Raw genomic sequence first — 15580 nt, forward strand, 5'->3', positions numbered from 1 at the left:
TGTGACAAAACTGAATTTTTTTTTTTTTTTGTAAAGTAGAACTTGCATACACATTTGAAAATCCAGAAGTAAATGTCAGCTCTGCATTAGGATGATTATTTTTTATTTTACCTTGAAATTACACGACTTAATTTGATTTAAAAAATCACCTGTTGTAGCACACTCAAAAAAAGTGTTTCATTCATCCAATAAAATTTTTTTTAGGGTAATGATTCACATCTATATTTTTTTACTTGAGACAATAAATTATTTATTTTTCATTGGCTCAAGTAAAAAAAAATATAGATGTGAATCATTACCCTAATTTTATTTTTATTTTTTTATGGGATGAATGAAATACTTTTTGCATCTTTGTTTTATTCGCACCAACATTTTTTGATTTTAATATTTTGGAATAATGTATTTATATAGCATACTTTTATTTAGTCTCACTCGTAAAGACCTTTTTTTTTATTTAAAAGCAAATGTAAAAAATAAAACAAATACTGAACGCTGATTAAGAAACATCTTATTGAATGTGTGTTGATTTTGTTGTTTGGATTGTAGAACTATGCAGTTATTGCCTTTAATTTCACATGGTTACAGTTAATCTTTTAATTTAAGGCCAGTTCTCTGTAGTTTCAACCCAATTCAAAAACAAAAGCTAAATACTGATGTCTGTACCATCTGTGTTTGTATTGGATGTAGACTACTTACTGTGCAGTTACTGCCGTTCATTTCAGATGGTTACGGTTATTGTTTTCAATAGCCAAAAGCCAGTTTGGCCTATTAAATACCAAATAAACATTTTGTTTATGCACACTTTCCTTCTTTCTTGTTTGTTGCTTAAAGATAATAAAAAAAATGGGAAATCAGTATCGGAATCGGCCAGTTAGCTTGTAAAAAAATCGGTATCGGAATCGGCCATGAAAAATCATGATCGTGCATCCCTATCAATAATGATGATTTGTTAATGTTTATATACTACAAACACTTTTTTTATCACATAAAAAGGCAGAATCGTTTTTATAATGTAATAAATGCTGTGTCAATTATCATTGCATTGTTCATATACTTTATTTATTACCTGGAGATGACGTGAAAAACACAAATAAACCATATATTGTCGCAGTTGTTTGTTTAATGTCTTCATGTTTCCAAACGTTTCAGTTTTTCTGTGAATCGCTTTTGTCCATTTCCTAGTTTGCATAAGAGTGCCCTCCGGCTTCGACTATCGAGTGTTTATCGCTCCATGATGTTCATCTCGCTTTATTCTGGGTCCGAATGAAATATCAGGTCATGTGCAGACTATCCTGTATCTTTAAGTTTAAATCTATATTTATTCACACTAGCTCTTGAAAACCTCTATGCGAACACACTTGCCCGAAAAAGTGTGGGGGACGAATTTACGTGATATTAAAAGTGTGTGGGGGGGGGGGGGGTATAATATACGCCCCTGCTTGCTCTTTAGGCTTGTTTAGTGTTGTTGATTGTCAAGTCAAGTCACCTTTATTTATATAGCGCTTTAAACAAAATACATTGCGTCAAAACAACTGAACAACATTTATTAGGAAAACAGTGTGTCAATAATGCAAAATGACAGTTAAAGGCAGTTCATCATTGAATTAAGTGATGTCATCATCTCAGTTCAGTTTAAATAGTGTCTGTGCATTCATTTGCAATCAAGTCAACGATATCGCTGTAGATGAAGTGACCCCAACTAAGCAAGCCAGTGACAAGGAACCAAAACTCCATCGGTGACAGAATGGAGAAAAAAACTTGGGAGAAACCAGGCTCAGTTGGGGGGCCAGTTCTCCTCTGACCAGACGAAACCAGCAGTTCAATTCCAGGCTGCAGCAAAGTCAGATTGTGCAGAAGAATCATCTGTTTCCTGTGGTCTTGTCCCGGTGGTCGTTTGAGATAAGATTTTTACAGGCTCTAGTTGTCCTGGTCTCCACTGTCTTTCAGGGCTGTAGAGGTCCTTTCTAGGTGCCGATCCACCATCTGGTCTGGATACGTACTGGGTCCGGGTGACTAGAGTGACCCACTGATCTGGATACAGACTGGATCTGGTGGCTACGGTGACCTCGGAATAAGAGAAAAACAGACTAATATTAGCATAGATGCCATTGTTCTAATGATGTAGCAAGTACATCGGGTGTTATGAGAAGTGTTCCCGGTTCCAGTTTACCTAATTAATGCAGCCTAAAAATCCTTTAACCGATTTGGATATTAAAAGCATATTAGTACGTTATGTGTAAGCCAGGTTAAAGAGATGGGTCTTTAATCTAGATTAAAAATGCAAGAGTGTGTCTGCCCCCCGAACAATGTTAGGTAGGTTATTCCAGAGTTTAAGCACCAAATAGAAAAAGGATCTGCCGCCCGCAGTTGATTTTGATATTCTAGGTATTATCAAATTGCATGAGTTTTGAGAACGCAGTGGACGAGGATGATTATAATGTAACAGGAGCTCATTCAAATACTGAGGTGCTAAACCATTCAGTGCTTTATAAGTGATAAGCAATATTTTAAAATCTATACGATGTTTGATAGGGAGCCAGTGCAGTGTTGACAGGACCGGGCTGATATGGTCATACTTCCTGGTTCTAGTAAGAACTCTTGCTGGTGCATTTTGGACTAGCTGTAGTTTGTTTAATAAGCGTGCAGAACAACCACCCAATAAAGCATTAAAATAATCTAACCTTGATGTCATAAATGCATGGATTAACAGAATCAGAATCAGAATCAGAATGAGCTTTATTGCCAGGTATGTTCACACATACGAGGAATTTGTTTTCGTGACAGAGCTCCGCAGTGCAACATAACAGCGACATTAACATTTCTGCATTTGACATTGTGAGCATAGGCCGTAATTTAGATATATTTTTGAGATGGAAAAATGCAGTTTTACAAACGCTAGAAATGTGGCTTTCTAAGGAAAGATTGCTATCAAATAGCACACCTAGGTTCCTAATTGATGACGAAGAATTGACAGAGCAGCCATCAAGTCTTAGACAGTGTTCTATGTTAATACATGCAGAGTTTTTAGGTCCTATAATTAACACCTCTGTTTTTTCAGAATTTAGCAGTAAGAAATTACTTGTCATCCAGTTTTTTATATCGACTATGCATTCCGTTAGTTTTTCAAATTGGAGTGTTTCACCGGGCCGCGAAGAAATATAGAGCTGAGTATCATCAGCATAACAGTGAAAGCTAACACCATGTTTCCTGATGATATCTCCCAAGGGTAACATATAAAGCGTGAAGAGTAGCGGCCCTAGTACTCAGCCTTGAGGTACTCCATACTGCACTTGTGATTGATATGATACCTCTTCATTCACTGCTACGAATTGATGGTGGTCATATAAGTACGATTAAAACCATGCTAATGCACTTCCATTAATGCCAACAAAGTGTTCAAGTCTATGCAAAAGAATGTTGTGGTCAATTGTGTCAAACGCAGCACTAAGATCCAATAGAACTAATAGAGAGATACAACCACGATCAGATGATAAGAGCAGGTCATTTGTAACTCTAAGGAGAACAGTCTCAGTACTATGATACGTTCTAAATCCTGACTGGAAATCCTCACATATACCATTTTCTCAAAGAAGAAATATAATTTTGAGGATACCACCTTTTCTAGTATCTTCGACAGAAAAGGGAGATTCGAGATTGGTCTATAATTAACTAGTTCTTTTGGGTCCAGTTGTGGTTTTTTGATGACAGGCTTAATAAGGTTTTGGGGACATATCCTAATGACAATGAGGAATTAATAATAGTCAGAAGAGGATCTATGACTTCTGTAAGCACCTCTTTTAGGAGCTTAGATGGTATAGGGTCTAACATACATGTTGTTGGTTAAGATGACTTAAGTTTATACAATTATTCCTCTCCTATAGTAGAGAATCAGTGGAACTGTTCCTCAGGGGGTCTATAGTGCACTGTCTGATGCGATACTGTAGCTGACGACTGAGTGGTTACAATTTTATCTCTAATAGTATCGATTTTAGAAGGAAAGTAGTTCATAAAGTAATTACTGCTGTGATGTTGGGAAATGTCAACACTTGTTGAGGCTTTATTTTTCCTTATTTTAGCCACTGTATTGAATAAATACCTGGGGTTATGTTTGTTTTCTTCTAAAAGAGAAGAAAAGTAATCGGATCTAGACGTTTTTAATGCTTTTCTGTAGGATAGGTTACTTTCCCGCTGTAACGAAGAGGCTGAGGCAGAATGTGAATCCATTTGCAGGAGTTTATTAAAGGAAGAACGTACAATCAGAGTCGTGTTACCAGGCAATGTGTCAATACCGTAAGGGCAGTCCGATCTTTCAACATACACAGGGGTTATCCAATAGGCAGAGACGATTAGGCAGGCGAACAGGTCAAACACATAAACATCAGTCCAATCAAGCAATATATCCAAAGGGGCAATCCAAGAGACGTGAACAAGATAACAGGCAGAATCGTAATCAAACAGGCAGTCAGAATACTCACAAGGAAAACGCTCGGTAAGGCAGGTAAACTGGCAATACTTCGCAGTGAAGTGACGTGCTAGCACATGTTAAATAGTCCCAAACAGGAAGTGACTGTAGAAGCAGATGGAGTGGTGGACAGTCAATACTCCTGTGAGGGCTCCCTCTGCTGGCGTGGCATTACACCCGCCAAGCAATACAAAATACTTCTAGTTTTGATTTCCTCCAGCTGCGCTCCATTTTTCGGGCTGCTCTCTTTAGTGTGCGAGTATGCTCATTATACCATGGTGTCAGACTGGTTTCCTTAACGTTCCTTAAGCGTAAAAGAGCAACTGTATTTAAAATGCTAGAAAAGAGAGAGTCCATAGTTTCTGTTACATCATCAAGTTGTTCTGAGGTTTTGGATATGCTAAGGAATTTGGATACATCAGGAAGATAACTTAAAAAGCAGTCTTTTGTGGTAGAAGAGTTTGTTCTACCATACTTGTAACAAGAAGTAGTCTTTGTTGTCATCATCCTCAATAATTAAAGAAAAATCTTTATGTGAGGGTGTTGACAGGTAAGTCTCGCGGAGAGAAATGTGCTACAGCTGACTGCAAACTGGCATTCAGATCTGCCTGTGCCGGGAGGAGCAAATGACAGACATAGTGGGTGTGGCATCAGGCCTCGGAGAGGCTTTTATTAAACATAAAAAAATGCCTTTGACGTTCCGTCACATTTTTATTTTGTTAGCAATGGCCATCTTGCAAATCTCCAAACAATTCCCAAAGAACAAAATCAATTCCTGCCCTCTCATTTTAAATGCTGTTTCACTTGGATAGACTTCACAGTAGAAAAGAAAAGACAATCACAACTTATGTTTCATGCGTACTTTAAAAATATATGTGATGACACTCCACTAACAAGACTTTCCACAATAAAGTTATGTATAAATAAGAAGAAACAAAGCACATAATACTAATAAAATATGACTTTTACATCTTTATTTCCTGTTGTAGATACAACTTTAATGAAGCAAGACATCAGCAAACCAGCATGCCTTTTAATGACAGTTCTCCCTTTTTCAGATTAATATCCTGTAATCTCACTGATCAGCACTGTGAAATTTTGGCTTCAGCTCTACAATCACCAAGCTCCACCATGAGAGAGTTGGACCTGAGTAAAAATCGCCTGCAGGATTCAGGAGTGATGCAGCTCTGTGCTGGACTGAAGAGTCCAAACTGTCAACTCAACATACTCAGGTTTGACTTTTACAATATGTTAACCCCTTCGAGTGTGTATCTACTTTCATTTGTATTCACTCACAAGAATAACAAAACATTGTGCTTTAGTAATATAAAGAAAACAGTCAGGGTGTAATTTCTGCTGCCTTGGTCTCCATAAATTTCTACATTTAAAAGAACCAATTCAAATTAAAAACAATTATTCACACTCCCCTTTGTATGTGGCTGCTTGGCCAGAGATCAATCAAAGTGCAGATTATGGCCCCACCATCGGAAGCACGTAGTTTAATATTTTAATTCTGCCATGCAAAGAGTGCAACTAAATTGACACTAGGTAAAAAAAGGTGTGCGTGATTAATTGAATGCAATTGTCATGTGCATCTTTCAGTTATGGGGTTAGTTCACCCAAAAAAATGAAATTTCTATCATTAATTACTCAACATCATGTTACTCAACCCATAAGATCTTCGGTCATCATCGGAGCACAAATTAAGATTTTTTTGATGGAATCTGAGAGCTCTCTGACCCTCCCATAGACAGCAACAGATGATGTGAGTGGAGTGGAGTGGAGCAGCAACAATTTCCCCTCCGAGCATTTAATAATCACTCCGCTCTTGCTCCACTCCTCGCTCACTGATATCAGAAACACCACTCCGTCATCGCTCTGCGTCTAAAGTATAACAGTATGTTTAAAATACCACAGTTCTGTTCATAATATATATTAAAAAAAAAAAACATGAGCATGGCTTATTGGAACTCTAGTGTGCAAGCTTTTTTCTACCACATGACAAGCTAATAACATGGTTGTTAGCATTAAAAGGTATAATTGCTGCTTTTTGCAGTGCAAATTTTGTTTGTGATGAAAATAAAAGTGTTTTTGTCAGTTATTTTACCCACGGATTGCTGCATTTCTTCAATTTCTGCTCATTCAAAGTCAATTACAGATGAAGTAGCACTGTAAGATTACATTTGTTTGAATGCATTATTAAGATGGCGATTGCATGTAAATAAGTATTATACCTGTTTAAATCATTCTTTCACCAGAAAATATTCAGTATCTAGAGGGAACCAACAAATTCTTTGAGAACTATAACTTCTTTCTCATGTCCATTGCCTTCATCATAGCCATCACATTATTTCTGATTTGAGTGATCCTTTTCTATCAAGCTAGCTAAATATGTTCAGCGTGAATTCTTGCTAAATATGCAGTTATATTGTGGTGATGGAGCGGTGGTGATGCGCTCTTGAAACGAGTGAAAACCATGACGTTCCGACTTTTTTTTCCCAAAAGAAATCTGCTCCTCGCTCCTCGATTACATTCAGACATTTCCCCCTGAAACGGAAACAATGCTGATTACGCGATTCAATTAAATTCAAGTTTATTTGTATAGCGCTTTTTATGATTACAAAACAACTTTACAGAAAATAGTTTCTACAATATTTAGTAGTAGCTTATAAGTGGTGACTGTCAGTTTATGAGCATATGACAGGATTTTTCAGAAAAATTAATACAAGACGTAGTCAGCCAGACGATGAACATTATTAACAGCAATTATTATATGATGCAGTCACACTTGTAGCATAATTTGTTAGTTCTGTTTGTTGATTCAGGGTTAGCATCATCTGAGGTCCTCTGAGGGGTTGGCATCATCTCTTCTCAGGTGTTCTGGATCCAGACTGGAGCTTGTGTATATTCTAGTTACCACAAGGAGGTAAATCTCGTGGCAAAACAGAGAAACAAATAGAGACATCATTAGTATAGCTGCTGTTCCAACAAAGTCAAACTAATTTGTTTAACCTGAGCTAAAGAATAAGAATGCGTATTCAATCAGATGCAACTGCAGTCTCACAATTTAAGAGATGCATTATTCGAATGCTTGGCGAAAGAGATGCGTTTTTAATCTAGTTTTTAATCTCCGATTACGTTCATGCACACGCTTTCCCCCACGGAAGTAAACAATGCTGATTACGCTGATTACATTCATGTGTGCGCTTTCCCCCTCGAACATAAACAATGTTAATTATGTTCTTGCGTCCTCCAAAATAGTGGAAAACGTAACGCGGGAGAAGAATTGTTAAATTTGTTATTTTAAAATTTAATTTTTTGTTTTTTTGCACACAAAAATTATTCTCATTTTGAAAAGCTGATGTTTAGCCACTGATGTCATATGGACTGTTTAACTGATGTCGTTGCTGGACCTGGGGTCATTACAGTTGCATTGCTGACGATGTGAGGCTTAGAGAGCTCTCAGATTTTGGGTTTGGAATGACATGAGCCTGAGTAATTAATGACAGAATTTTAATTTTGGGGTGAACTAACCCTTTTAGCATGGTTCTGTGATCAGTAGTAAATCTCCATCCACTGCTCTCATGCTGAAACTTCAAAAATGCCTCACAGAAGAAAGGTAATGCGCATTGTTGCAGGGTTGTAGCTAGAAGAGATAACACTGCAGCCAGAAACTAAAAATGAAGCTGTAGTTCACTGACAAGCTACGCAAAACTGATTTCATAATCACAGACCAATTTAATAGAGTGATTATGAAATCAATTAAATTGTTCTATTATTATAAAAACAGTTTTTGTAGCTTGTCAATGAATTACAGCTCTCTGTAGTAAAAGCTGCTCCATCTTAACCCGCTTTTGTATACCATCAAGCCTTTACCTGACGAGCTTGAGTCAACGGCATTTGTAAAAGCAACATGCGTCTTTCCAAGCATGACAAAATACCCCCCCCCCCAAAAAAAATTAACTATCCAACAAAATTCCACATTAAATGATGTTTTAGTAACAAGATTCAGGAGGAGCGCGTCAGATACTTAGTCTAATCAACACAGGTGGACCACAGTCAAGTAATCAATACCATAGTATAAATATCGCTGGCTTACCTCTATCCATTGACGGTTTATCAGCATCCCTCCTCCACCCCATCTCCTCACTTCGAGTTCACTTTATAAATAGACGGGGAAGGGGGGGTACTCTAGGTTCGGGCCATTCCCGAGCTCGGAGCCCTTCCCCGGACAGCACGCCAAATACGCATACCATACCTCAGCTAATTATATGTAAGCGTGAACTCGTGAATAACATGTCTTAATCCATTCTCACTTAGAATTGCATTATAAATATACTTCATTATTATGAAAATTATTATAAGAACTCAGATAAACCATATATTGTCGCAGTCCTGTTTTTATTATTAGTTATGTTGAACCAATGAAAGCAGTTCAATCTTCTGGTTCCTGCCATGGTTAGTTTGTTTGGTATGTTCTACAAGTCGACTCTCGTCAGGCTCACATTGGCGGTAGTTTGCCCGATTCATCTGGGCTGTCGGGATCATCGGCGCGAGTGAGAACTCTGATTGGATGTTCAGTTTAGCATACGAGTCAGTGCCCTAGAATTAAAGCTTGAGTGATAATAATAATAATAATAATAAGGTTTATTTATATAGCGCCTTTCCAGAGCTCAAGGACACTTTACAATAAACAAACAACAATAAAGGCAGTTGACAAAGAGAGCAGACAGAACAACAGTAGGCAATTGAGAGTGCAAGTACAGTAGTGAGAATTGGGTAGATGGGGCAGCAACCAGCAGAAAAAAAAAACTAAGAACTATAACATTCAGAAAATAGGTGTGTTTTGAGCATTTTGGGCGCAACAACACTGAATGATCTGCCCCCCATTGAAGCAAGGCGATGCCGAGGGGCAACGAGAAGGCTGGAATCAGCGGATTGTAAAGAGCGAGTAGGGGTGTAGGGGAGAAGCAGGTTACAGAGGTAGGGGGGAGCAAGGCCGTGCAGAGACTTAAAAGTGAGAAGGAGAATTTTGAATTTAATACGGTAAGCCACAGGAAGCCATTGAAGATCATGCAGAATTTGGGAAATATGTGCAGAACGCTTGGTGTGGGTGAGTAGTCTGGCAGCAGAGTTTTGAATGTATTGTAATTTGGAAATGGAGCTAGCTGATAGGCCAATGAAAAGTGCATTGCAGTAATCAAGACGTGAGGTGACAAATGCATGGATGACAGTTTCAGCATCTGAGATACTGATAAAGGGACGGAGCTGAGCGATACGACGTAGATGAAAGAATGCCAATTTAGTGATGGAATTAATGTGAGAGTGGAAGGATAGAGAGGAATCAAAAATTACACCAAGACTTTTAACAGTACTAGATGGTTTGATAAGAGAGCCAGCGATCTCACAGGTGAAGTTGGTAGGAATTTTATTAGTGAGTGATGAAGGTCCAGTGAAAATAATCTCAGTTTTGTCCATGTTAAGTTTTAGAAAATTTGAATGAAGCCAATCTTTTATTTCATGTACACAAGCAGAGATTTTTTCAGTTGTGAGAGATAAAGTTGAAGTACAGGTAGTATATAATTGAATGTCGTCAGCGTAAAAATGATAATTAAAACCATGACGGCGGAGGATCTGACCAAGAGGTATTATATAGATTATAAATAATAATGGCCCAAGAACGGATCCCTGAGGGACACCTTGCTTCAGGGGGACAGTGGGTGAGCGAAAATTCTGAAGTGAAATGTAGAACTGTCTGTCAGAGAGATAGGAGGAGAACCAGGAAAGAGCAGCACCAGAAATACCTACATCCGATAGGCGCAAAATGAGTAGTTGATGGGAGACGGTATCGAAGGCAGAGCTGAGGTCAAGCAGCAGGAGCATAGACAGAGAACCAGAATCACCAGAGAGAAGCAGATCATTCAGTACCTTAACTAGTGCAGTTTCAGTACTATGCAAAGGGCGAAAACCAGATTGAAAAGGATCAAAAAGATTATTTTCAACTAGAAAAGACTGAAGCTGGGAGGCAACAGTACTTTCCAGTAATTTAGCTATGAAGGGGAGATTTGAAATGGGACAATAATTAGATAAAACTGAGGGATAAAGGTTGGGTTTCTTGAGAACAGGGGTAACAGCTGCAGTTTTAAGTGACAGAGGAAATGAAGCAGAGGTAAGAGATGCGTTAATGAAGTGAGAGATAGGTGCAGAAATAACTGAATGGCAAAGTTTCAGTAGAGTAGTAGGAGCAGGGTCAAGATGACAAGATGAAGGGTTGGATTTCAAGATTAACTCAGAGACAGAAGAAGGAGTAGACAGAGAAAAAAGAGGCAGGGATTGACCAGGTTGATTCGGCAGATAACTAATGTTAGTGGCATCATTAAAGAGGCACTGGTTTATGGCACCTGTCTTTTCTAACATGTGAGCCAAGAATGAAGTGCAAAGTTCATCAGAAGCTAGAGCAACATGAGATGGAGGTTTGGTAAGTTTATTTATTGTGTTGAATAATGCTTTTGGCCTGTTGCTTGATTTTTTAATTGTAGCAGATACAAAACTGGAACAAGCCAGGTTCAGGACCGATTTGTATTTCTTGATATGTTCGGTAAATGCCAAATGGTGAACAGTCAGGCCAGTTTTCCTGTAGTAACGCTCAAGCCGTCTACCAGTGGCCTTTAAGATACGGAGCTCAGGAGTGAACCAAGGAGATGAATGTGTGGAAGGGACACTTTTGGTCTTGACAGGAGCATGCTTATCTAAGATATCTGAGATTATGGAGTTATAGTTAGATAGTATCAGTGAGGGTGAGGAGATATCAAAGACATCAGAGAGATTAGAAGAGGAAACGGAGGTACAAAATAATGCAGTATCAACAGCTTTGAGTGATGAAAGCCACTTAAAATGATGAAAGTTATCAATGTTACTGATATTCAAAATGGTTAGCAAGGGCTGCTTTGTTTACTTTTCGTTTACAGGTGCTTCTCAGTAAATTAAAATGTCGTGGAAAAGTTCATTTATTTCATTAATTCAACTCAAATTGTGAAAATTGTGTATTAAATAAATTCAGTGCACACAGGCTGAAGTAATTTAAGTCTTTGGTTCTTTTAATTGTGATGATTTTGACTTTTAACAAAAACCCACCAATTCATCCAATCCAAATATAAAAAAAATTAGAATACTTCATAAGATCAATAAAAAAAAATTATAATAATAAAATGTTTTTAGTGATTTGTTGGCCTTCTGGAAAGTATGTTCATTTAATGTACATGTACTCAATACTTGGTAGGGGCTCCTTTTGCTTTAATTGCTGCCTCAATTCGGTGTGGCATGGAGGTGATCAGTTTGTGGCACTGCTGAGGTGGTATGGAAGCCCAGGTTGACAGTAGCCTTCAGCTCATCTGCATTTTCTAGTCTCTTGTTTCTCATTTTTTTCTTGACAATACCCCATAGATTCTCTGTGAGGTTCAGGTCAGGTGAGTTTGCTGGCCAGTCAAGCACACCAACACCATGGTCATTTAACCAACTTTTGGTGCTTTTGGCAGTGTGGGCAGGTGCCAAATCCTGCCGGAAAAGAAAATCAGCATCTTCAAAAAGCTGGTCAGCAGAAGGAAGCATGAAGTGCTCCAAAATTTCTTGGAAAATACGACGACTTAAGCCAAATTGCTTGACACGTCTGTGTGTGGTGGCTCTTAATGCCTTGACCCCAGCCTCAGTCCACTCCTTGTGAAGTTCACTCAAATCATGAATTGATTTTGCTTGACAATCCTCATAATGCTGCGGTTCTCTCTGTTGGTTGTGCATCTTTTTCTTCCACACTTTTCCCTTCCACTCAACTTTCTGTTAACATGCTTGGATACAGCACTCTGTGAACAGCCGGCTTCTTTGGCAATTAATGTCTGTGGCTTACCCTCCTTGTAAAGGGTGTCAATGATTGTCTTCTGGACAACTGTCAGATCAGCAGTCTTCCCCATGATTGTGTAGCCTAGTGAACCAAACTGAGAGACCATTTTGAAGGATAAGAAAACCTTTGGAGGTGTTTTGAGTTGATTAGTTGATTGGCATGTCACCATATTCTAATTTGTAGAGATAGTGAATTGGTGGGTTTTTGTTAAATGTGAGCCAAAAACATCACAATTAAAAGAAACCAAAGCCTTTAACTACTTCTTTCTGTGTGCATTGAATTTATTTAATACACAAGTTTCACAATTTGAGTTGAATTACTGAAATAAATGAACTTTTCCACGACATTCTAATTTGAGATGCACCTGTATCTACGTTTGTTTCTTATATATGTAAATATTCGGTTTCTTCTTTTAAATGACGAATATATATTATTGATAGCTGCTGAAATAAACAGGTAGTTGCTCTCACGCAGACGCAGAATGCACATGTCAAGTGCGGCTTTTTGGTCCAGATGTTGCCGGCACGAGATGACAACACCGTCTGCTTTTGTCGCCACTAGTTTTTTGAAGTTGCCTTGGTGTGTCCTGGCCTTAAAGCTCCAGTACTCTGCCAGTATTTGCAAAAAAAATAAAAATAAAAAAAAATAAAATATATATATATATATATATATATATATATATATTAAGAGTCGGATTTACTTACAGCTTGTGCCAATGCAAACCCTCTTTTGGTGTTTAATGTTGTTGTGTTGTCATATTGAATGGGGGGGGCATGTTTTTCTTTTTTTTACTTAACTGATCACATGCCTGCATATTGGTATGAACATAAAAAATTTAAACTATCTAAAACAAAAAAACAACAAAATAAAAAGATTTATAGCCCACCATTAAGTAACATTTAAATCAGAGATGCATTGCGCCGATTGCAATTTGTGTGACTTGCTGATACAGATTTTTGCAGATTCCAGTTTTCTTTCTAAAGCCCAGGACACTCTGCACGATTTTTGGCGAAAGATTGGCATTGGCAATTTCTATGATTATGGCTTCTAATCAGTGGTGCTATGTCGTACAGTGAGAGAGGTTCAAAGACAGCCATTGTCATGGTCTTGCAACCAAAGATAGCCTTTGATAATGTTCTGACAGTGTCAGAAATTCAGCATGATCATCACCCAATCTCATGTTAATCTTGAGAACCTATAGAGTAGTATTGCATTCTTCATATCTCCAAAAAGTCTTTAGTTTTATCAGATTTATAAAAGAAAGATATTGCTTTACGATTCTTTCTAAAAACCGCCGAGCTCCTGGAACCATGCTGCGGGGTGTCGCTGATTTCCAGCAAAACACAGACATTTAATGCAGTTTCACTTACCATCTGCAGTTCCATCTCTTATCGCTTGGAATACTCTTTCAGTATCAAACAATGTGCATTGGGCCTCGTTTATAAAGTATTCATCACAGAAATGAGAGGAACAATATAACACATGGGCATGTTCTTCCAGGAGAAGTGCCCATACAAGGAATTCCGTCCTTCATGACATCATGATAAAAAAAAATCGGAAACTTATACAAACTCTGAAAAGTATATTTGGAACAGAAATACTCCATCATACGTCCAAATCATTTTTTTGAAACTTTGACCATGTTTAACATGAGGATCGAACTCTTACGGTGTAAATAACTTTGAATGCATGAAATAGCATTAGACCCCCTGCCGCCAACATTTTAATTACTTTTGTAGATTGTCTGGCTGTTTCGTAACTGAGGAAGCTTGTGCTGCTTTAGCATCAGCTCTGAGTTCAAACCCCACACACCTGAGAGAGCTGGATCTGAGCTACAATCACCCAGGAGAATCAGGAGTGAAGCTGATAAATAAAATCATCCATTTGGACAAACTCAAGTAAGTTAAACAGAATGTAGAAAATAATCCTGTCTGATGTTCATATTTATGCCTTTTTTTAAAAGGTTAGTTCACCAAAAAATGGAAATTAGCCCATGAATTACTCATTCTCAATTCATCCTAGGTGTATATGACTTTCTTCTTTCAAATGAATCCAGTCGGAGTTATATTAAAAATTGTCTTTGATCTTCCAAGCTGTTTAATGGCAGTCAGCAGGTGTTGTAGTTCATCAGTCCAAAAGAAGTGAAAGAAAGCACCTCTGTCCATAATAAAAAGTGCCTCACATGGCTTGGGTGGGTGAACAAAGGGCGTCCTGTAAAGAATTTGTGTTTTTATAAGAAAAATATCCATATTTAAAACATAACAATTTAATCTAGCTTGCGCTCACTGTTGTACACGGAAGCAGCTCCGGGCAGATGACGCAGGTTGTCGGTGTTGTGCATGCGCCGCTCAGAAGTGATGATCGTGGAAGTGCAGGGGAGAAATCAAAACAAAACAACGGTCACGACTTAGAAGACAAAATGAGGATTTGTAAAGAAGAATGTCGGAGGATTTTGATATAAGCCAAGAGGAGACTGGTTTTCCTTTCCTTTGCTCCTGTAAACAAATGTAGGTTTTCATAAGGCTCACTGGCACATGCACAATGCCGACATCTTACTTCATCCTATCGGAGCTGCTTCCATTTACAACTGTTGGCGCAAGCTAGATTAATGTGATTATTAAGTTTTTAATATGGATATTTTTTTTTTATAAAATAGCATCGATTGCTACAGGATGCTTTTGTTCACCCCCTGGAGCCATGTTACGCACTTTTTATTATGGAGGGATGAACTTTATTTCACTTCTTTAGGACTGATGAATAACACTGCCATTAAACAGCTTGGAAGATCAAAGTCAGTTTTTTATATAACTCCGATTGGATTCATCTGAAAGAAGGAAGTCATATATGCCTAGGATGGCTTGAGGGTGAGTAAATAATGGGCTAATTTTTATTTTTGGGTGAACGATCCCTTTAAATGCTTTACCTTTGTTCTATAAAGACCAGAGAGTGAATGATCAACCAGCTTGATCTTTTATGGTCTGACTGCTCTTATGGCAGCCTGACGTGACACCAGAACAAAAGCAAGCTTTTTAAACAGTCATGTTTTTCAGATTGGTAGGCTGTAATCTCACTAACCAGCACTGTGAAGTTGTGGCTTCAGCTCTACAATCATCAAACTCCCCACTAAGAGAGCTGGACCTGAGTCACAATGACCTGCAGGACTCAGGAGTGAAGCTGCTGTGTGTTGGACTGAAGAGTCCAAATTGTCAACTCAACATACTGGG

The 15580-nt window shown here is 38.1% G+C and overlaps 1 protein-coding gene across 4 annotated transcripts in view; it reads left to right on the forward strand.

Annotated features, from left to right (window-relative positions):
• Window positions 1-15580, forward strand: part of LOC132140764 (NACHT, LRR and PYD domains-containing protein 12-like) — a 52833-nt gene that overhangs the window by 11793 nt on the left and 25460 nt on the right. The window contains exons 4-6 of one of the 4 annotated variants that reach the window (XM_059549726.1): window positions 5521-5694; window positions 14096-14254; window positions 15407-15580. In XM_059549726.1, the coding sequence (XP_059405709.1) occupies window positions 5521-5694; window positions 14096-14254; window positions 15407-15580 (507 nt within the window). The remainder of the gene's footprint in view (window positions 1-5520; window positions 5695-14095; window positions 14255-15406) is intronic. The other 3 variants (XM_059549735.1, XM_059549752.1, XM_059549743.1) reach the window with 3 other exon arrangements.

The sequence above is a fragment of the Carassius carassius genome, chromosome 1 (assembly GCF_963082965.1).
Source record: "Carassius carassius chromosome 1, fCarCar2.1, whole genome shotgun sequence".
Classification (NCBI taxonomy): Eukaryota; Metazoa; Chordata; class Actinopteri; order Cypriniformes; family Cyprinidae; genus Carassius; species Carassius carassius.